The sequence below is a fragment of the Lynx rufus genome, unplaced genomic scaffold (genome assembly GCF_022079265.1).
Source record: "Lynx rufus isolate CCGP_SWC_20201006 ecotype Redwood Valley unplaced genomic scaffold, mLynRuf1.p SCAF_5, whole genome shotgun sequence".
Taxonomy (NCBI): domain Eukaryota; kingdom Metazoa; phylum Chordata; class Mammalia; order Carnivora; family Felidae; genus Lynx; species Lynx rufus.
The window spans coordinates 149,803,805-149,827,308 of NW_025814867.1; the positions used below are offsets into that span (position 1 = coordinate 149,803,805).

Here is a 23,504-nt window from a genome sequence, read left to right on the forward strand (position 1 = left end):
AAAAAAAAACCCTCTTTCAATGTGAAGTAAATAATTTGTTCTTAGAACCAGGATCCTGAAATCAATATAAGTAATGGGTGTTTGCAACAGAGTATGGAGGAATGAGAGCCAAGGAGGCACACAAAGCAAAGAAGTGATCAAAAAATCTAAGATGACTATGGGAATATTACTTGGTACTCAAAAAAAGGAAGTCTTGCCATTTGCAACAACATGGATGGAACTAGAGTGTAGCCCTAAGTGAAATAAATCAGAGAAAGACAAGTATCATATGATTTTACTCATACATGGAATTTCAGAAACACAACAGATGAACATAGGGGAAGGGAAGGAAAAATAAGATAAAAACGGAGGGAGGCAAACCATAAGAGACTCTTAAATACAGAGAACAAACTGAGGGTTGCTGGAGGTTGCACCCACCTCCCCTCCTGAGGGTGATAGGCATCAAGGGGAGTTAAAAGGGTGATAGGCATCAAGGAGGTCATTTGTCAGGATGAGCACTAGGTGTCCTATGTACGTGATGAATCACCGGGTTCTACTCCTGAAAGCGATACGACACTATATGTTAACTAACTTGAACTTAAAAACAATACAAATAGGGGTGCCTGGGTGGCTGAGTCAGTTCAGAGACACTCTTGGGATCAGGTCATGATCTCCCTGTTGGCGAGCTGGAGCCCTGCATCAGGCCGGCTACTGTCAACGCAGAACCAGTTTCAGATCCTCTGCCCCCCTCTCTCTGCTCATCACCTGCACACCCTCTCTCAAAACAGTAAATATTTTAAAAATAAATAAATAAGTAAATAAAACATTTTCTCATAAATACACTAACAAATAAAAAACAATTACGTAGCCAGTAACAAGAAGGTATGCGTTGTATTCAAGATACATTAAGTTAAAAAAAAATTAAGCTGCAGAATATTCAAAGATCTCTGGGGTTGGCTTTTGACGCATCCTGTACGTTTATAAAACAAGAGGATTTAAGGAAGGTTATTCCAAAGACGTGCCCGGGCAGGGGGCCTTTACTATTACTTTGGCAGCCTCCTGTTCTCTGCCTTACATATGTCTCAACACGTAAGTGACACAACAGGAATATTCCTTAGGGGCGGGCATATGTATGCAGCGTAACCACACGACTGCTTTTAAACTCTTCGACTCCTAAACACCGGACGGAAACGAGGAAGAAGTCCTGGCGCTACGGCGACCCCACCCCCGCGGGGGAAGGCTCGCCCATCTGCCCAAAGTCCCGAGGCCAACCGCGGCCCGTCCCCTCCGGTGCCCAGCGCTCCGCCCGCACCCGGACGCCGGGTGACAGCGCGACGAACGCCACGGGCCTCGCTCCCACAGGCACGGACTCGCACGGGAGGCCGGGTCTCGGCCCCGGCGGTACGAACTCCCGGCCGCAGGCTCCCGCGCACCCCCAGCGCGACTCGACCGCGGTTGAAGGGGCTACACCCGCTGAGGGATGGCCAGGTGACGGGGGTGACGGCCGTCGCAGCGTAACGCCAGGCCTGGTGGGGGTCTGCGAGCTGAGCTGTTCTCTTCACCCCCAACAGTGAAAACATACGGAGAGCTCCAGCGCTCCCGGATCCCGGGACCGGGACCCCGGGTTCACCGCTTTCCGTCTCCCCGTCGGCCTTCCGGCTCACCTCGCGGCGGCGGCGCCGGGCACACCGCACGAGGAAACCAAAATCAGCGCCCCAGAGAAACGTGGGTTAAGGCAAGAGCCCGAGCGTCACACGGAGAGGTCGAGCTGCCGCGCCCGCTTCGAGTCCTGACCAACCCAAGTCCTCAGGCGACCCGCGGAGGTCTAGGGGTGCTGTAGCCCCCGCCTCCTGGCGTGCGACTGCGCCTGCGCCGGCGCCTGCGCCTTCGCGTGCGTGTGCGTCCAGGTTCCCGGAAACGCCACGGCCGCTCCTCCCCGGCCCGCGCAGCCGGAGTCACGGATGAGAAGACCCAGCGGTCCCGGGGCGTCAAGGCTGGGTGTGACGGAGTAGAGCTGGCCTGCGGAGGCTTTCCTTCCCTAGTAGAGGGAACGAAACTCCTAGGGCGCGCGTCCCGCGTCGGCTCGGCCAGTAAAGCCGCCAGGCCCCGCCCGATCCCTCCATCTACTGACCTCCGCCTGGCACTCGAGCCCAGGTAGCGTCCGGCCCTACCAGGCAACCTTGGCCTGGACTTCGCCAGGGGAAAGCCAGTAAAATCCAAATAAAGCACGGAGCATAGTCACTACTGCTGTTCGACGTTGCCTTTTTACTTCTGCCAAACGTGACCAATAAAAGTAAGATGTTGATATAGGGAGAATTTGATGACGAGTGCACGGGAATTCTCTACTACATTTGCAACTTTTCAGTGTATTTTTCTAAAATTACGTTTTTTGAAAAGGAAGGGGGGAAGGGGGGCCTGGAAATAGTTGGATCCAGATTTGGACCTATGATTCATGCCGTCATCAAGGATCAAGGCTCTCTCTTAGATTTTCATCTGTTAGTTTGCTTCCTCATGGTGTCAAGACAGTTTTGCTGCAGCTCCAAGTATCACATTCTCACACAAATGCGTTCGAGATAGAAAAGGATCAGATGAAACAAGTATTTTCCTCTTATGAGGGAGGAGAATAATACCTACTCCCATTTCAACATGGGAATTGACAAAGATGCTGTCCTCAGCATTCTCCAGCCAGGCTGTTCTGGGGCTTCTCAACTAGACCTCAGCCCTGACCTATAAAAAGTACAAACTCAGCCCAACTGATTTCATCCACTCCCCCCCCCCCCCACACACACATAGTAAAACACTTAACATCATATTTTTAAAAAGCGAACACAGAGTTTCTTCTTAAAAAATATTTTTTTAGTGTTTACTTATTTTTGAGTGAGACAGAGTGTAAGCAGGGGAGGGGCAGAGACAGAGGGAGACACAGAATCCAAAGCAGGCTCCAGGCTCCGAGCTGTCAGCACAGAGCCTGAGGCGGGCTCGAACTCACGAACTGTGAGATCATGACCTGAGCCAAAGGCAGACACTTGGCAGACTAAGCAACCCAGGTGTCCCTAACATGCTTTTCAACAGCTCAAGCCATATCCCTAAATGACCCTAGCCCTCTATACCTGCCAAAAGAATTTACTATTTGTTCTAACCAACAATTGATCATAGGCCCTTCACCACCCTTTCTTAGAGGATTTACTAAAAAGGATTCACGATTTGCGGGTCCTTCCTTTGTCCATTTGAGGTAGGTATCTATCTCCTACAACCGAGTCGTGTCTTTCTCAAGCACTGGAAAGCCCTTCCTTTGAAATGTAATCATCAGAAAAGATAGGGCCTCGGTCTCCCAGACTCTGTGCGGCACATACAGCTGGCCTCATGGCGTTTACACGACCCACTCTGGGTAATTTTTCACTTCCCTGACTCTACTCAAGCCCCTCCATTCCCCATCTCTACACCCTTATTCACCCTTTAAAACACTCAGCCACCTCTGTACAAATCCAAGTTGAGTTCAGTTCATGCTGGACCCAATTCTCTATTTCAGTAGTATATTACTGATTAAAATCTGCCAAGTCCAAGGGAAATCACAGCACTTTTCATCCAGAGCGACCTTTGGTTTCTCAGACTCCTCGGATTATTTCCAGGTTGTCACATGGTTTCTCTGGGATTGGACTTTAGGGCAGTTGGGTGAATTTTTAATACAGGATGAAATAAACAAGAAAAGGGCACAAATTGGTGAACACAGATCCCATGTGTGCACCTTTCACCCACCCTCCCCAGATGGTGCCATCTTACAACATTCTACAACATCATCAAATGAGGACATTGTCATTGGCACAATACTACTAACTAGAGGCCAATTTTACACAAAATTCACCAGATTTCACGTGCACTCTTCTTCTATATGTCAGTCTGTGGAATTTGGCCACACGGCTGCTATTATGCCTCTCTTTCTCCCGAGAAGCAAGTGATCCGACACCGTTTCACATTCAAGCAGAAGTGATGATGAAAATAAACTTCTCTGGTAGCTGAGGCGTGTGCGCAAAACCGCTGCCTCCAATGAAACCCCAAGGTGGGTGTGATGCTGGGCCCGAGTGGTGGTATTTCTGGCATGATCTAGCAAGTGCCTTCCATTTCGGTCCACTCACATTCGTGTAGGATAGGGCTGCACAGGTCCCAAACGAGCTGGTGTCTCAATACTACACAGTACAGCTACATTCACTGTCTCCCCAGTTTTGCCAGATGGGGAAAGGCACAATATACTCCATTGTGCCCTTAGGAATTCTGACTAAAGTTTTAAAGCTATGGTGCCAGATTCTTGCCCAGAGATAAGCCTTGCTTCCCGTGTCCATAGTTGCAGCTCTGGTCCCGGGACCACTGTATGAGTTAGAAGCAAAGGAAGTTGGGAGGATGTAGGGAAGAATTGTATACTCAGTTCGGTATCCCCTCCCCACCCCCTGTCCCCCACACTCCCCAGCGAAGCCGAAAACTCTGTCCAGTGAGGGATGTCCCTCGGCCCCGCTCATGTTGAGCGTGAATCCTTGCTCGTGAACGTGTGTGAGCCCTACATACCCTTGCCTCCTGCTTGACACAACCAAGGTTTCAGATGCCTGTTACAGTTCTCTGTGGAACCACTTCTCTGCAGGTGAAAATGTGTTGCTTGGCCTGCAGAAACGTATCTCGTCAGCGCAAATTGTTCCCGTATCTTCTGCTCTCCTCTCGCTCTCCACCGGCATCTTCTGCGTACACAAACCCACGTCCAGAAATAGTGTGTTGTCTGGACCATTAGTAGCCTCCCAGGCTACGACCTTCACCCAACTGGCCAGCTGTGGACAGTCTCTCCCATAACCTTCTACAACCTTGGTCTGTCTTACAGAGAAACATAAGGGTCCTCGGCAATTTTTTTGCCTCAGAGGGTGCAAGAGTCCCTGTCCACAATTATCCCATCTCTGCATTGCTGGCTCTCCCCCACCTCCACGCATGTCATGGATTCGCCTGCCACTTCCCACAGACACACTGGAATAGCCACCTGCTTGGCCCAGTCCCATTCCAGTCCTGGAAGCAGTTCTAATGATGAGCACTGGCGTGTCCTAGGCTAATCCCTCCCCTTCATTCCCATTGTGACTTCCACAGGGCCACGCCCAGTATTGGCACCCTTCAATCCCCAGCTTTCCACTGCCTCTCCCCATGACCATATTCTCAGGCTGTAACATTATAGACACGCAAGTTAGAGACCCAAACAGACAGAAATCACCGTGCAATCCGGCCACTCTACTAATTTGCTTTTACCATCCTTGAGCAGAGTAGATGTAGCTGCCCTCCTTAAACCAGTCAGCTCTTTGTTGGTCCGTAGAGATCTGTTTGTAGACCATGGCCCAAGCGACCGTGAAATCCTCGGGTGGTCCCAGAGCTGGCCTTCAGGGGAAAGAGGTACTCCGCTCATGAAGGCAGTGAGTGTCCTTTATATTCTCCTTAGCCTGTTCTTGTAGGAGCCATTTCCGATTTCCTGTGGAGCATCTGCTTGGCGCCCTCCCCACCAGAGCATTTCTCAGGCATCATCGGAGACATTATGGGTATAACAAGTTAAGGACCATCCTGTCCTTGACTCATGCAGGCAGTCTTTATTAATGCTCACAGCAAACTCATGATACTTCAGTGGAAATTTTCTAGTACCAAATCTTAGAGAAACTGGAATTCATCTTTCTTTGCCCTTCTCCATAACATTTTGTGTTGTATTTTAGGCAGATTGGTCGATGTGTGAGCATAGTGAGCCTCAGATCGCTTAAAAACTGCAGCCCAGGACTGCAGCAGAAGTTCAGAAGTGAAACCACCACAGAGGAGGAGCTGGTGGGGCTCATGAACAAGTTCGTGGAAGACACAAAGAACGGGGTGCACAGGAAGGAGGGCTGGCCTGATACTGCATATGGAGTGACAAAAATTGGTGTCACGGTCCTGTCCAGAATCCATGCCAGGAAACTGAGTGAGCAGAGGAGAGGGGACAAGATCCTCCTGAATGCCTGCTGCCCTGGGTGGGTGGGTGAGATCAGACATGGCCGGACCTAAAGGCTCTAAAAACCCAAAAGAAGGAGAGAGACCCTCATCTCCTTGCCCGTTTGCCCTCTGATGCTGAAGGGCCTCATGGGAAGTTTATTAAACAGAAAAAAGTTCAACAGTGGAGAGCTGAATTCACACCTCCATCCATGGGCCCCTCTGTGATACCCCCCTCCCTTGCCCAAAAGGACTCTTTCAATGTCAATAGTATCCCTATCCAAAGGGTGAAATATCCCTACTAGTATTTAATTTCGCTAGGTTGCTAATTCTATAGAGGATTCTTTCTCTTTTTATTTTTATTTTTATTTTTTTCAAACATGAAATTTATTGTCAAATTGCTTTCCATGCAACACCCAGTGCTCATCCCAACAGGTGTCCTCCTCCATAACCAATACCCACCCTCCCCCCTCCTACCCCCCATCAACCCTCAGTTTGTTCTCAGTTTTTAGAGTCTCTTATGTTTTGGCTCCCTCCCGTTCTAACCTCTTTTTTTTTTTCCTTTTTAAAAATTTTTTTCTGTGAAAAGGCAGAGACAAAAGAGATCAGTGAAATAGTGAACACCAGAAATGGATAAATGGTTCTTTATGAATGCCTGTGTGTATAGACTGTATATTCAAAACTTCCTGGAAAATCTAATACACCTAATTAGATCAAGAGAAGTTACATACAGTTTAGTTCAAGGGGAAGCAAACATAGAAAGGGACAAATAAGTGTTTTACATTTGCAGGACACGGAGTCCCTATAGGATCTACTCAGATCTGCTCTTATAGCTGAAAGAACCTAGAGCCAATGAGCATGGTTGGATGTGCCAGGCAGCATTTTTCACCAGCCTCTAGTATATCATGGGCAACACATCTGCTGTTGTCCATGTTCTAACATCCCTGTTCTAAAGGTGCCTCTACTCACTGATTACTTTTCACTCTTCACCAGGGATTTTCAGGCTTACCCAAATGAAAGGTGGTAGACCCAGAAAAGAAGGGTAGGGTCCTCATTTTAAAAGTGTTTCACATCAAAAGGGCTAATGATTTCCTCCCTGTGAACTTGTATTTCTACACTGACTGTGAGGAAACTCAATGTGTAGAGCAACACAGTAGAATCTCAATTGCTACTTTGGCAATCCATGACAAACATCTTCTTTCCGGGATACCATAAAAACAACACTATATACACATATGTACATACATATATATATGTATGTATGTACATATGTGTATATATATATATAACTGCTACAGGCTACAGTCTCCAAGACTTACGAACCATGTGATCATGACCTGTGCTGACCTTGGACACTTAACCGATATAGCCACCCAGGTGCCCTGAAAATTATTCTCTATAGAGAAATAAGCTGTTGCTCCCATTTATTCTCTTTAAATTATTCCATGGTTTTATTTCAAAAAGATATTACAGTATCCTCATCTCTAAGGAATTGAGCAAACGTTGGAAATCTGAACATTCTTCTTCAGATACTAACTTAAAGTAGTAGTTGGAAATACAGTCTTATTAACGCTACACTTAGCAAGGAAACCTTAAAGAAGGTGTTCTCAACACTCATTTAAGAAGGTACTGCTTTGCAACATCCTATAGCCTGAAAAGCTACTGAGGAATTTGGTGGCAAAAATCACAACAGTAAAGGTATCTCACTCACACACACACACTGTCTGACATATTGATTCTAGAGAGGATAGATGGGCGGACATTCTAGATGTAACGTGCTGGGCATTTTATATATGGTCCCCATTAAGAACATGGAGGAATAATGGATCTCAAGGTCACAAGCACATCTGGTTGCAGACGGAGGTCATGTGACATCCAAACTAGTGGATCTTCTCACTCCTCGAGGACCTCACATCATTTTCCCTACATCTCCCTTCTTCAAATGAAGCCTTACAAAGTAATGCCAGAGAAACAGAAAATAAGAGGACTGTGCTTGATCGGGCCAATATCTTCCTTATTACAGGGCCCAGGTATTTCATGGAAAACCACAGGAGGCACATTTTAAAACTTTGAAGTGTTTTCTAAAAATCTCTTGTCAGTCCAGAGGCTTAACAACTGGTCCTCTTGATATTAGAAAACATGAATCTTCCCGGGAATGTGATGAATGTTAAATCATCAAAGGTCATGAAAACCAGCTTGGAATTATAGACTCTGAATAGCCTTGAGAATCAAGTAATGCACTGGAACTTTGTGACCCCAGATGAGATGATGTCTAAAATATCCTGTGTTGTGTAGATCACTGTGGCTCTGCTTGAGATCAGTGAGGTTTGAAGAGTAGGAGACGGTGAGAGATTTCCTAACAATAAATCCCTGGTCACATACACAGTAATGGTTTGGATAAACTGTAAGCCCAACACACACCCTGGCCCGCACCAGCACAAGAGTCCTTTCTTACCTAGGTTACCAGCTTTTCACAGTGACTGTGGCAAGGCAACCCTTTTACATACCACCTCACACACAGTGTCACACACTGTCACACACACAGGCTCTTTCTCAAACACTCACACTCACACATCACTCACTCCCATGCACTCATACACCCATAAAACAAGGACATAGGGATGGCCCATACACTTCTTTGTGCATAGACTGTATGCATTTCAGTTCACAGTCCTCACAATAACTCTTAAAAGCCATGAGTCCACGCTGGAGACAAAATGTTTGGATCAGAATCTCTGCTGTGTAAACTCTACAAATGCTTCCCATTCCTGTGTGTGTCCTGTTCTGAACTGTCAGACCAGAAGGGTCTACCATCTCTCCCAGTTCCAAGGAGAAGTCCCCTAACAGCCCCCCCTGTCCATTTGGGGATGTGGTCAGTGGGTGGGATATGCCTGGGAAGAGAGAATGGTTGTGGCATCCACATCTAGGAATTTCCACACAAAACCTTTTACTCCCCATCTGACTTCTCTCATATACCCCAGTAAGCATTCTCACGGGTGATTCTAAACTTCCTGAGATAAACAATACAGAATAGACAAGAGGTCATCACTCCATTACAAACAACCTACAGAAAATTAGCAGCGATTCTCCCTCTACTGACTATACTAAAGGTACATAAGAAAATGGTTCCAACCCCTGTGAGTAAATGCAGCTGCCTTTCTGGTATACCGGTTACCCAGTGTGGGTTCTTCTGCCCCCATCTTTTTTTATTTCAAACATTTCTATGTGTTGCAATTTTGATTCCTAAAACATATTTTATTTTTATTATTACACAGGCAGATAATATTTTTGAAAGTAAAATAAATATGATTAGTGGTCAGTAACAAAATCTGACAGGTGCTTATTAAACATCTGACAAATATTTTCCATTAAACTTACACTTAACATGCTGTAGATGAAAGGAAGGACTGGAATCACTGACCCCTTTCTAAAAAGTGTTCACCTTAGAAAATAGTTACATTACTAAGAGAGTTTCTTTAACTCATTTTAATTATCTCTAAACACCACTTCATGAGAGTCACAGGGTCATGCATTGTCTCTCCCAGTGAACTTATATGGCACTGCCATTCTGTCTTTCCAGGATATTGACATAAAACAGGGACAGTTTCCTAAATTTCTTGAAGCTCTTATCATTGGTACATTCTCATAACCTTTCTATTGGGCAAAAGATACTCATTTAAATACAAAAATAGTAAACTATTTATACATGTCAATAACAGCTCACTTTTATGAATATCTATATTTTTAAAAAGAATTAGTGACAACTGTGAAATTGGTTTAGACTTTTAACGGTTTTACTGAGATACAATTTACATATCATACACGTCACCCATTTCAAATATGCGATTCAGTGGAGTTTAGTATATGGACAGACTTGTGGAATGATCACCGCTTCAAGATTAGCATACGGTCATCACCCCGAGGAGAACCTGTGCCCTTAGCACCAGCCCTCTTTTCCTGCAATCCCACTATCTGAAGCAACCTCCAGTCTATTTTCTGTCTGAACATTTACTTTTCTGAACATCCTGTATAAAGAAAATCATATAATGAATAGTCACTTTTGTGACTGGCCACTTTCTTGTGGGTAACGTTACCAAGATTCATCCGTGTTGTAGCATTTCTTTTTATAGCACCTCTTTAACATGTCACTGTTCCACAGCCCCTTCCCATGACCATATTGCCTGGTAATTTCTCACTGCTCCCGTTGATGAAATCCCAACATAGAGAAAATAGCCATGCACATTAGCCCATGAGGTGATTTGTTTTTACCTGGTTACAACAGAGCAGCAGCCCACAAAACCATGCAGTCCGTCCTCCTACAAAAGGTAATCAATAAACTGATCAATTGCTTGTTTGTTATAGACAACCATTCATAGAGCACTGGCCATGGGACAATAAGATGTTAAGATGGTCTCAAAGGCGACCTGTGAAGAAAAGTGGTTCTCTACTCATAATTGCAGTGAGTGCCCCCTCACGTTCAGATGGCATGTTCCCATATAAATCACTCTCTTTTCTTTTGTTTTTAATTTATTTTTAGTTTTGAGACAGAGAGAGACAGAGCATGAGCAGGGGAGGGGCAGAGAGAGAGGGAGACACAGAATCCGAAGCAGGCTCCAGGCTCTGAGCTGTCAGCACAGAGCCCGACGCGGGGCTCGGACCCACGGACCATGAGTTCATGACACGAGCCAAAGTCAGCCGCTGAACCGACTAAGCCACCCAGGTGCCCCTCACTCTCTTTTCTTTATGGGACATCTGGGCACTGTGCTCTCCAGTAGATCATTTCTCTCACATCATCTGAGACATTACGAGTGTTACAAAGGTCAAAACTGTATCGTATCCTTCACTTATATAAGAAGACTACATTAACACTCTTAGCATACTGCTAATTGTCTCCCAAATGGACAAATGCAGGAATTTTGGTACTCATCATTCTCATGCATGTGATTCTATGTGACTATTTGTGTTGTATTTTAGGCAGAGTGGTCACTGTGTCTAACGTAACGAGCTTCATAGCTCTTAAGAACTGCAGCTCAGAACTGCAGAACTCCAGAAGTGAGACCATCACAGAGGAGGAGCTGGTGGGGCTCATGAACAAGTTCGTGGAAGACACAAAGAGTGGGGTACACAGGAAGGAGGGCCGGCCTGATACGAGGGCACTCACATATGGAGTGTCAAAGATGGGTGTCACCGTCCTGTCCAGAATCCATGCCGGGAAACTGAGTGAGCAGAGGAGGGGAGACAGGATCCTCCTGAATGCCTGCTCCCCTGGGTGGGTGAGAACAGACATGGGTGGACCTACAGCCCTTAAAAGCCCAGAAGAAGGAGCAGAGACCCCCGTCTACTTGGCCCTTTTGCCCTCAGATGCTAAGGGGCCTCACGGGGAGTTTGTTATGGAGAAGAAAGTTGAACAATGGGGACCCCACCCTCAGTTCCCTCCATGGGACCCATTGTGATACTGCCATGATTTGACCAAAAGAACTCTTACACTGTGAACAATTTCCTTAAGCAAAAAGATAAATAAATAAAAGGAAGAATCAGTGTCCATACCGAGTACTCACAATGAATTGGCTACTAATTTTGTGAAGTCTTTTGTGATTTCTTCTGTGATATATAAGGGGGAAAAATGAAATTGATGAAAATAATAAATGAACATCATAGATGAATAAACAGGTTAAGTAAATGTCCACGTGTGCAAATTGTTTCATGCCAACCAGCCCAAATTCTAACAGACCATAAGCTAGGTCAAGAGAAGGGACAGTTTAACTCAGGGGTTGGTAAACATTAGTGAATGAGCCAAATAGTGAATATTGTTGCCTTTGTACACCAATGGTCTCTGTTGGACCTACTCAAATCTGCCGTTCTAGCTTGAAAGTCAACAGAGACGACTTATAATCTCATGAATGGGGCTGGGTATCCCTAGCCAGCATACTTTATCAGCCTCTACTATGACATGGGCAACCCCACCACAGATAGACATTCACTGTGGTCTCGTTAAATATCAAAGTCATTGGAGGAAAAGGAGCTGCAAGGTGTGAAATGGGAGTGGGCACTAGAGGCATATCCATGACACAACCTGAGACAAGGGGGAAAAGGGAATATGCATTGGTATCAGTGCATATGAAAGAATTACTGTCAAATCTCCTCAAGGCTAATGTGCTATTCACGTAGGGATAAACGGTCACCAAGTGTGTAACATTAACACGGTTCAGCAAAGCCTCCACAGAAGATGAACATATAAGGAAAGTGAAATACTCATCACGGTTGGGGCTAGTTTGGTGGATACATGGGTGTCCGCAGTCCTATTCTTCCCACTTTTCTCTCTGAGAGCTTTCAAGACAAACATCTGGAAATAAAAAGGTCTTGGCTCTGCTGCCTTACGCGACGACCTTGAGCAAAACCCTGCCTGTTGCTGTCTGTCAATCTCCTCAAGCGTACAATTCAGGGGAACTCATAGGATTGCCGAGAAGAGTAAAGGCACTAATACAGGTGAGCGGGCTGCAAACAAGGGCGGTGCAAAGTGCCCTCCGTAGGCGTCCCCGGACTGGGGCCGGACACCTCCAGGGCCCAGAGGGGAGCTTCTTACTGCCCCACACCCAGCCTGGCTCCCGGGGGGCCTCCCACCACCACCCACCCCTCACAGAAGCATCCATGTTGTACAGACTTCCTCCCCTCATGATTATTTTTCAGTCTTCACCAGGGGTTTCAGGCTGACAGAAATGAGAACTGATGGGCCCTGCAAGGAAGTGTTGGGTCCACACTTTAAAAGTCTTTCCCTTCAGAAGGGCTATGATTTTCTCTCTGTTATTTGGCTTTTCTAAACTGACCCACGATGAATAACAAATTCTAGGACAAAACAGTAGCATGTCAACTACTGGGTTGGAAATGTACCCCAGTATCACAGAGATCTTTTTTCCTTGATGCTTTAAAAATAACACCTATTTGTATATAACCCTTAGCAACTGTGACCTTGGACAAACATAAGAAATAGGCAGTATAGGCAAACAGGAGATTATGTAACCATTAGATCAAACATTCCAAGCAACTCCTTGGCTTACACTCCACGGTAAGTGTTCATAAACATTCCCTTCCACTTGGGGCCCACTGGGAATCACACAGAGGGAGGAGCCCTGCTCACACCCCAGTCTCAGCACAGGACCTAATTCTCTGTTTCTCCCTCTTGAGATTCTCCTAAAAGAGCAAAGGGGACAGTGTCCTCAGACCAAAGGGGACTGCGTCCTCAGAGGCAGTTCCCCTGTGCAAGCAACTTCACTGCATCTTGGAAGAAAGCAACCTTTCTCATTCTGCAAAGCAAGAAGGACAGGGGATATTGTCCCAAGACAATATACATACTCCTTCTTTACTTTTGAGGTTTTCCGAAAATAATTTTAACTCGCCTACCATGAATCACTAGCCCCCTATTAACCCAAAGCCAACCACCTTAGTTTGGGGAGCCCATCAGTCGACCTCAAACCATTGCTTGGCTCACAGGTAGCATCCTAAGAGGACACAGTCCTGGTTGGGCTCAAGGTGCAGCCCCATGAAGTACGGATTTGACACAGCGCCATCAGGAAAACTTCTGGCGCTCTGGCCCCTCCTTTCATGGAAGGACAGGGGTGGGGCTTCGGCTCTAGGAGTCACAGCACTGGAACCAAGAACATAGTTCTATTGGCATCTCTGACTCTGGCCAGGTCTCCGCACCACTAGCCCTCGGTGTGGCCCACAGCACCATCGGCTCCACACACAGGGCCTCGCTCGCGTTCCCCACAGCTATGTGTTCACACACCCGCGTGGCCCTGGTGACCGGGGCCAACAAGGGCATCGGCTTGGCCATCGCACGTGACCTGTGCCGGCAGTTCTCCGGGGACGTAGTGCTCACGGCACGGGACGAGGCGCGGGGACGGGCGGCCGTGCAGCAGCTCCAGGGCGAGGGCCTGAGTCCACGCTTCCACCTGCTGGACGTCGATGACCTGCAGAGCATCCGCGCCCTGCGTGACTTCCTGCGCAAGGAGTACGGGGGCCTGGACGTGCTGGTCAACAACGCGGGCATTGCCCTTGATAGTAAGAACGTGGGAACTCTTAGGCCAGGAGACCTCCCTTAGGGGACCAGCCAGGGTGGGTTTGGGGCTGGTGTCTCAACTGCTGCTCTGGGGTCCAGAGCTCTGAGGGGATCTAGAACGGCCTCCCTAGGGAAGAAGATGGACTGGAGACACAGGGAGAGCAGGACCCTCCAGCAGTTGCAAGCATTTCCAGCCAGAGGACCTTCACACTGGCATGGATCAGATTCTCAGGGACCTCACCCAGGTTTCTCCAAGTTCCTTTCTGATTGGGTCTGAGTCATTTGGTAAATATTAACCTATTTTGCAATAAACAACATATTGTAAACAAAGGTACACAGAAAACCCATTGTGCACCCTTCCCTTAGCATCCCCAAGTGGTGCCAAGTTACAAAGCTACACGGCATCAGCCAGCCAGATAATTCACACCGGGACAATAGTGTTACCTAACACAGAAATGGCTGAGAATTCACATTTGCAGATGAAAAAAAAAAAAAATGCTATCGTCACTTCATGGAATATTCTCAGGAGGCAACTGCTTACTGACCTATTCTCCTTCTTCCTTACCAGTTGATGATCACACACCCTTACACATTAAAGCGGAATTGACAATGAAAACAAACTTCTTTGGTACTCGAAACGTGTGCACAGAACTGCTGCCTCTAATGAAACCCCAAGGTAGGTGTGATCAGGGGCCCAAGCAGTGCCATTTCTGGAATGATCTGGCTCTTGCCTCTCTAACCTTATCTAAGGGCCCTGCTCCCTCTCGCTTCTCAGCCACACCCACTTCACTGCTGTGTCCCCACCACACGGGTGCCCTTCTCCTCAGGACTCTGTACACGCGTGTCCAGCAGCGAGCAGTGCCTTCTGTCCTGCTGGCCTTTCACAACTGGCTCTTTCTTCTCCTTCACATCTTCATTTCAAATTCTCCTCACAAAGGCCTTTCCTGCCTCTGTACCCCTCACAGGTGCACTTCCCTGGGAATTCCTTCCTGGACCCTTTCTCTTCCTTCTGCCTTCCTCTGAGTGATTTTATTCAGGCTAGTGGACTCTTCACCATCCAAACTTCTCAGGCTCCCCTAAAAGCTGTCACCTGCCTAGTACATTCCCTAGAGCATTCTCTTCCTACCTCTCCTTCTCCTCAGGATGCCCTCCCTTCCCTCCTCAGATCCAACCCCTCCAGCTGCCCACCCAACCCCCCACCTAAACATCTCAAATGTGTCCAGATGACACCTGTGATTCCCCAATATCATCCTGGTCATGGACCACTCCATCCACCCACCATGAAAAATGAGGTCACCATGCCCACCTCCTGATTATCACTGACAGGTCCCTAACAGTTGTCCTATAGATTTTGTCCCCCAAGCTTCCAACTTGGGGGAAAGCTTCCAGCTTTCTCCATCCCAACTCTCCAACAGAGACTCGGCTGTCATTTCTGGACAATTGAAACCTTCCTAAGAGATGCTGCTTCTTCTGTCTTTTCCTTTCTGGTTATTCTCTGTACTCCCTGAGTGCTCACTTTCTCGCAAAAGCCCTTCAAGAGCAAAGTCCAATCCTGAGCACAACTCGTAGCGATCTCTGTCGTCAGACCTGCCAAAGTCCAGGCCCATCAACCTCCCTTCACCTTGATCATTGTTTGCACAAACAAACTGCCACAATTCCTTGGCTGTAAACTACTGCAATATTTACCCCCACGTTAATGTGATGGGGAAACCACCACCCATTCAGTACACTGACTAAATAAGCCGACACTTTTAGAAAGATTAGGGTGTCTGGCTTGAATGAGTACATGCGTGTACAGTTTACCCTCAGTTCTGCCTCCATTGCCTCTTCATTCCTGGAAACTTCCATCACTTCTTCTACCACTGGCTTCTCTGGCACCCAAAGGGCAGCTCTCAAATGTCCCCCGACTCCTTTACTCACCACAGCGTTGATGTTGGGCGAGTCCCGTGTGCCAGCATCACACATCCTACACGTATTCCACTTAAAAGGCAAAAATCATACTCTGGCTGATTGTTTTCTCACTTACTAAGCAGTGTGGGTGCCTGCTGTGTATTAGGCCTCAGGCCAGAATGAGGAATGAGTGTTCTTCTGCATTTGCTAAGGCAGGCTCTAATCAAATATTGATCTTGCCTCAGGAAAACTAGGCTCAGGGACATGGAAATGCAAGCTATATTCCCAGTGTAAGACCAGGGTTCTCTTGCCTTTGGAAATAAGAGAGTTCTTCCATTATTTGAGGGGATGGCAGCCACAGTGGTTCATGTTATCAGAACATTACCCTCTTTGGGGAGACTATCTGGGAGAAGTCCTAGCTAGGGCAGCCAAAGGAAATGCTGTCCTTCCTCCCCCATACTTCAGAAACCAGGATACAAAGAACAACCTCCAAGGACATCCACCAGTCCTCTGTGGGTCAGAACAAATGCAAAAGGCCAACGTGTGCTCTGTTTGTAGGTGTGTAAGGACAAACCAAAAGACATAATTGTGACTTTAAGGATATTGAGAGATAGTAAATGTTGATTTTTCTTATTTTTTTAACCAACTGAATCATCCAGGCACCCCTATTCTTACATTTTTTTCAGATTATTTATTTATTTATTTATTTATTTATTTATTTATTTATTATTTCTTTTGAGAGAGAGAGAGGAAGAGAGAGAGCCAGTAGGGAGAGGCAGAGAGAGCAGGAGAGAGAGAAGCCAGCCCCATGCTTTCATTGCAGAGCCCAAAGGAGCCTTGAACTCATGAGCCAAGAGATCATGACCTGAGCAAAATTAAGAGTTGACGCTTAACCAACTGAGCCACTCAGGGACTCCAATTCTTCTTATATTTTAATCCTCTTTTCAATAACAGTTTTAGTTAAACCATTTAGGCAGAAAATGAAGATAAGAACTTAAAACAACCAGGTGCCTATCACCAGTCTTAACCATGCAATTAGTGTCAAAGTCATATAAATCCCTTCCCACATTCCATATCATTTCACTCTCATTCCACCAAAATTCCTATTCCTGAATTTGAAAGATATTCTCTTCAAAAGGATAAGCTGTTGTTATTCTTTCACTCTTTAAATTATACTCTACATTTATTTCAAAAAGATATTAAGGTATAATCATCTCTAAGGAATTGAACAAACATTGGAAAGCTGAGCACTCTTGCTCATCAGATATAAGCTTAAAATACTAGGCAATAATATGGTCTTATTAAGGCTACTGTTAGCAAAGAAACCTTACAGAAGTTGTTCTCAACCTTTCTTTGAGAAGCTACTGCTTTGCAATATCCTGTAGTCTTAAAAACCACTAGAGAAATTTGGAGAGAAAGTTACAATAGCAAATGTATCTCACTCACACTCACTCTGACATATTGATTCTAGAAAGGATAGGTGGCTGGACATTTCTAGGTGTGATGTGCTAGGCATTTTATATATGGTCCCCATTAAGAACCTGGAGGAATAATGGATTTCAAGGTCACAAGCACAGCTGGCTGAAGACCAAGGTCATGTGACATCCAAACTAGTGGTTCTTCCCACTACTCAAGGTCCTCAAATCATTTTCCCTACATATCCCTTCTTCAAATGAAGCCTTACCCAGTAATGCAAGGCAAGGGAAACAGAAAATGAAAGGACTCTGTTCTATTGGGCCAAGGCCTTCCTTATAGCAAGACCCCCAGGTACCTCAGGGAAAACCACAGGAGGCACATTTCAAAACTTGAAGTGTTTTCTGAAAAACCCTTATCAGTCAAGACACTAAAGAACTGGTCCTCTTGATATTAGAAAACATGGATCTTCCAGGGAATGTGACAAATGTTAAATCATCAAAGGTCATGAGAACCAGCTTGGGCTTACAGATTCTGAATAGCCTTGAGAGTCAAATGCTGCCCTTGAAGTTTGTGACCCCAGATGAGATGATGTCTAAAATACCTTGTGTTGTGGAGATCACTGTGGCTGTGCTTTCGGACACTGAAGTTTGGAGAGGGAGAGATGTTCCTAAATAGATCCCTGGCCACATACAGAGTAATGGCCTGGATAGACTATAAGCCTGAGACACACGCCAGCCCCACCAGAACAAGAGCCCTTTCGTATCTGGGTGACATGCTTTCACACTGATTGTGACGGGGCAATTCCTTTACACGCTGCCTCACACAGGTCACACACTTACAGTCACACATCCAGTCTCTTTCGCACACACTCACATGCAGACATACGACACACTCAAATGCACTCACACACCCTTATCACAAGGTCTTATGGATGGTCCATAAACTTCTTTTCTTTTACGTTTACTTACTTATATTTGACAGAGAGGGCACGAGTGAGGGAGGGGCAGAGAGCGAGAATGAGCATCCCAAGCAGGCTCCAAACTGTCAGCACGGAGCCCAACGTGGGGCTCCAACCCACGAACCGTGGGATCATGACCTGAGTTGAAATTAAGAATCAGTTGCTTAACTGACTAAGCCATCCAGGCGCCCCACCCTTAAACTTCGTAGCACACGGGCTGCGTGCATTCCAGCTCAGAGTCCTCAAAATGACACATGAAAGCCATGAGTCTACTCTGGAGACTAAATGTTTGGATCAGACTCTTGGCTGTATAAACTCCATAAGTACTTCCTATTCCTGCACTTGTGTTTCCTGTCCTGAGCTGTCACACCAGAAGGGTCTACCATCTCACCCAGCTCTGGCTGACAGCCAGCCTGCCACTTGCAGATGTGGTCAGTGCAGGGGACAGGCCTGGGTTGAGGGAATGGTTGCAGCATCTACTATGAGGAATTTACCTACAAAACCTTTTACTCCCTGTCAGGCTTCCCTCATATACACAGCTGATGTACCATTTTCACACCTGATACTGGACTTCCTGAGAGGGACAACACAGAATAGACAAGAGGGCAACAGCCTACAGACAGTTAGTAGAGTTTCTCCATTACTGACTATACTAAAGGTACAGAAGAAAATGGCTCCAAGCCCCTATGAGTAATGTTGCTGTCTTTCAGGTATACCAGTTACCCAGGGTGGGTTCCTCTGCCCCTGTCTTATTTCATACACTTCTGTGTTTTGCAAATTTGAATCATTAATGTGTATTGTTTTTATTGCGAGACGGGCGGATGATATTTTTGAAAATACAATAAATCTAATTATTGGTCTGTAATAAAACCTGAGAGGTGCTTACTAAAACATTTGACAAATAAGTTCCATTAAACTGACACTTAACATGTTGTAGATGAAAGGAAGGACTGGAATAACTGACCCCTTTCTAAAAGGTGTTTATGCTCTTTCCATAATTTGGCTATTGCTGAAAGTGCTGCTACAAACATTGGGGTACATGTGCCCCTATGCATCAGCACTCCTGTATCCCTCGGGTGAATTCCTAGCAGTGCTATTGCTGGGTCAATGGATAAAGAAGATGTGGTTTATATATATAATGGAATACTACTTGGCAATGAGAAAGAATGAAATCTAGCCATTTGTAGCAATATGGGTGGAACTAGAGGGTATTATGCTAAGTGAAATAAGCCAGGCAGAGAAAGACAGATACCATATATTTTCACTCATATGTGGATCTTGAGAAACTTAACAGAAGACCATGGGGGAGCAGAAGGGGAAAAAAAAGTAACAGAGAGGGAGGGAGGCAAACCATAAGAGACTCTTAAGGACTGAGAACTAAGGGTAGATGGGGGGGTGAGGGAGAGGGGAAAGTGGGTGATGGGCAGAGAGGAGGGCTATAGTGTCATGCATTCTCTTTTTCAAGAAACTTGTATGGCACCGCCATTCCTTAGTGGGATGGAGCTCAGAGTTAACTGACTATGACTGTTCTTCCTGAATATTTTCATAAAACAGGGACAGTTTGCTAATTTTAGTGAAGCTCTTATTGTTCATAAATTCTCATAACCTTTCTATTAGGCTAAAGATACTCATGTAAATAGAAAAATAGTAAACTATTTATACATGTCAATATAAGTTCACTTTTATGAATATTGACTATGTTTTTGAAAAAGAATTAGTGAGAACTGTGAGATTAACACTTTTAACAGATTTACAGAGATACAATTCACACATCCCACACTTCACCCATTTCAGGTATGCAATTCAGTGGAGTTTAGTAAATGGACAGAGGTGTGGAGCAATCACCACTTCAAGATTAGCACACTGTCATCACCCCAAGGACAACCTGTGCCCTTAGCACCAGCCCTCTGGTCTCACATTCCCACTGTCCTAGCAACCTCCAATCTATTTTCTGTCTGAACATTTACTTTTCTGGACATCCCATATATAGAGAATCATATAATGAGTAGTCTTTTGTGACTGACCACTTTCTTTTGGGTAATGTTATCAAGATTCATCCATGTAGTAGCATTTCTTTTTATAGCATCTCTTTAACATGTGACTTTTCCATCGCCCCTTCCCGTGACCATATTGCCTGGTGTTTCCTCACTGCTCCCGAGTTGATGAAATCCCAACATAGAGGAAACAGCCACGCACATTAGCCCATGAGGTGATTTGTTTTTGCCTGGTTACAGCAGAGCAACAGCCCACACCATGCAGTTTTTCTCCTTCAAAAGGTCATCATTAAACTGATCAGTTGTTTGTTGGTTGATAGACACTTGTTCATAGAGCACTGGCCATGGGACCGTAAGATGTTAACATGATCTCAAAGGTGACCTGTGAAGAAAAGTGGTTCTCTACTCACGATTGCAGTCAGTGCCTCCTTACCTTCAGAGAGCACGTTCCTATATAAATCACTCTCTCCTCTAAATGGGACACCTGAGCACTGCACTCCCCATTAGATCATTTCTCTGATATCATCTGAGACATTATGACTGTTACAAGGTTCAAGACTGTATCGTGTCCATCACCTATATAAGAAGACTACATTAACACTCCTAGGAAACTGGTAATTGTCTCCCAAATGGACAAATGCAGGAATTTTGGTACTCACCATTCTCGTGCATGCAATTCTATGTGACTATTTGTGTTGTATTTTAGGCAGAGTGGTCAATGTGTCTAGCATAATGAGCTTGGTAGCTCTTAAGAACTGCGGCCCAGAACTGCAGCAGAAGTTCAGAAGTGAAACCATCACAGAGGAGGAGCTGGTGGGGCTCATGAACAAGTTTGTGGAAGACGTAAAGAACAGAGTGCACCAAAACGAGGGCTGGCCTGATATGCAAATGCTTACATATGGAGTGTCAAAGATGGGTGTCACCGTCCTGTCCAGAATCTATGCCAGGAAACTGAGTGAGCAGAGGAGGGGAGACAGGATCCTCCTGAATGCCTGCTCCCCTGGGTGGGTGAGAACAGACATGGGTGGACCAAAAGCCCTTAAAAGCCCAGAAGAAGGAGCAGAGACTCCCGTCTACTTGGCCCTTTTGCCCCCGGATGCCAAGGAGCCTCACGGGGAGATTGTTATGGAGAAGAAAGTTGAACAATGGGGACCCCACTTTCAGTTCCCTTCATGGCTCCTGATATGATACAGTCATGATTTGACCAAACAGATTACACTGTCTACAATGTCCTTATCCACGTCAAGTACTCACATTGAATTGGTTACTAATTCTGTGAAGTCTTCTGTGATTTCTTCCATAATATATATGAGAACAAAAAGTGGAATTAATGACCATAATGAATGAACATCATAGATGAATAAACAATTCTAAGTAGATGTCCACATGTGCAGATCACCCCCTGACAACCAGCCCCAAAAATTAACAGAACCTAAGTTAGGTCAAGAGAAGGGACAATTTAACACAGGGGTTCATAAACATTAGTGAATGAGCCAGATGGTGAATATTTTGCCTTTGCACTTGAATGGCCTCCGTTGGACCTACTCAAATCTGCTGTTTAGCTTGAAAGTCACCATAGATGATATATAGACCCATAAGGGGGTGGGATTTCCCTAGCCAGCGTTCTTTATCAGCCTCTACTATGACATTGGCACACCACCATGCATAGACATCCGCAGTGGTCTCATTAAATATCAAAGTCATTGGAGAAAAAGGAGCTGCAAGGTGTGAAATGGGAGTGGGCACTAGAGGTGCATCCATAAGACAACCTGAGACAAGGGAGAAAAGGGAATTAGGATTGGTATCAGTGCATATGAAAGAATTACTGTCAAATCTCCTCAAGGCTAATGTGCTATTCACGTAGGGATAAATGGTCACCAAGTGTGTAACATTAACACGGTTCAGCAAAGCCTCCACAGAAGATGAACATATAAGGAAAGTGAAATACTCATCATTGTTGGGGCTAGTTTGGTGGATACATGGGTGTCCGCAGTCCTATTCTTCCCACTTTTCTCTCTGAGAGCTTTCAAGACAAACATCTGGAAATAAAAAGGTCTTGGCTCTGCTGCCTTACGCGACGACCTTGAGCAAAACCCTGCCTGTTGCTGTCTGTCAATCTCCTCAAGCGTACAATTCAGGGGAACTCATAGGATTGCCGGGAAGAGTAAAGGCACTAATACAGGTGAGCGGGCTGCAAACAAGGGCGGTGCAAAGTGCCCTCCGTAGGCGTCCCCGGACTGGGGCCTGACACCTCCAGGGCCCAGAGGGGAGCTTCTTACTGCCCCACACCCAGCCTGGCTCCCGGGGGGCCTCCCACCACCTCCCACCCCTCACAGAAGCATCCATGTTGTACAGACTTCCTCCCCTCATGATTATTTTTCAGTCTTCACCAGGGGTTTCAGGCTGACAGAAATGAGAACTGATGGGCCCTGCAAGCAAGGATTGGGTCCATACTTTATGTCTCTCCCTTCAAGGGCGCTTGAGTGACTCAGTCAGTTGAGTGTCTAACTTTGGCTCAGGTCATTATCTCAAGGTTCATGAGCCCCACATGGGACTCTGCCATTAGCACAGAGCCCACTTCAGATCTTTCTCTCTCTCTCTCTCTCTCTCTCTCTCTCTGTCACCCTCCCCTGCTCTTTCTCTTTTTCTCTCTTTCAGAATAAATAAACTTTAAACAACCTAAAGTCTTTCCCTTCAAAGGGGCTATTAATTTTCTCTCTGTTATCTGGTTTTTCTAAACTGACTCATGAGGAGCATCAATGCCTAGGACAAAACAATAGCATGTCAACTGCTGGTTTGGAATGTATCCCAGTATCACAGAGATCTCTTTTCCTTGATACCTTAAAAATAACACCAAATTATATATAACACTTATTAACTAAAACCTTGGTCTACACCAAATATAAGCACTTTTAACAAACATAAGTATTTATAACCATTAAAGCAGACATCCCAAGCAATTCCTCAGCCACAGTGAGCTTCACAAACATTCCCTCCCACTCGGGGCCCACTGGGAATCACACTGAGGGAGGAGTCCTGCCCACACCCAAGTCCCAGCACAGGACCTCATTCTCTGTATCTCTCTCTTGAGTTTCTACTGAGAAAGCAGGGGATCTGTGTCCTCAGAAGCACTTCCCTGTACAACCAGTTTCACTGCATCTTAGAAGAAGGCAAACTTTCCCATTCTACAGAGGAAGAAGGACACATTCCCAACACAATGGCTATATTCCTTTCTTCC

General features: G+C 45.8%; 1 protein-coding gene and 1 pseudogene across 1 annotated transcript; both read left to right on the plus strand.

Annotated features, from left to right (window-relative positions):
* LOC124527313 (carbonyl reductase [NADPH] 1-like) overlaps window positions 1–11,405 on the plus strand; it is a 35,879-nt pseudogene extending 24,474 nt beyond the window's left edge.
* Window positions 11,406–13,721: 2,316 nt separating this feature from the next.
* Window positions 13,722–21,454, plus strand: LOC124526871 (carbonyl reductase [NADPH] 1-like). The gene is made up of 3 exons (XM_047100058.1): window positions 13,722–14,010; window positions 14,577–14,684; window positions 20,973–21,454. The coding sequence occupies exons 1-3, from the start codon at window positions 13,722–13,724 to the stop codon at window positions 21,452–21,454; spliced, it is 879 nt and encodes a 292-aa protein (XP_046956014.1).
* The last annotated feature ends 2,050 nt before the right edge of the window (window positions 21,455–23,504 follow it).

Bases quoted from the DNA above. Each gene is read 5' to 3' on its own strand.
- LOC124526871 (XM_047100058.1), top strand. From the start codon at position 13,722: ATGTGTTCACACACCCGCGTGGCCCTGGTGACCGGGGCCAACAAGGGC. The intron at 14,011-14,576 runs GTAAGAACGTGG...CTTCCTTACCAG, and splicing joins CGCGGGCATTGCCCTTGATA to TTGATGATCACACACCCTTA. The intron at 14,685-20,972 runs GTAGGTGTGATC...GTTGTATTTTAG, and splicing joins GCCTCTAATGAAACCCCAAG to GCAGAGTGGTCAATGTGTCT.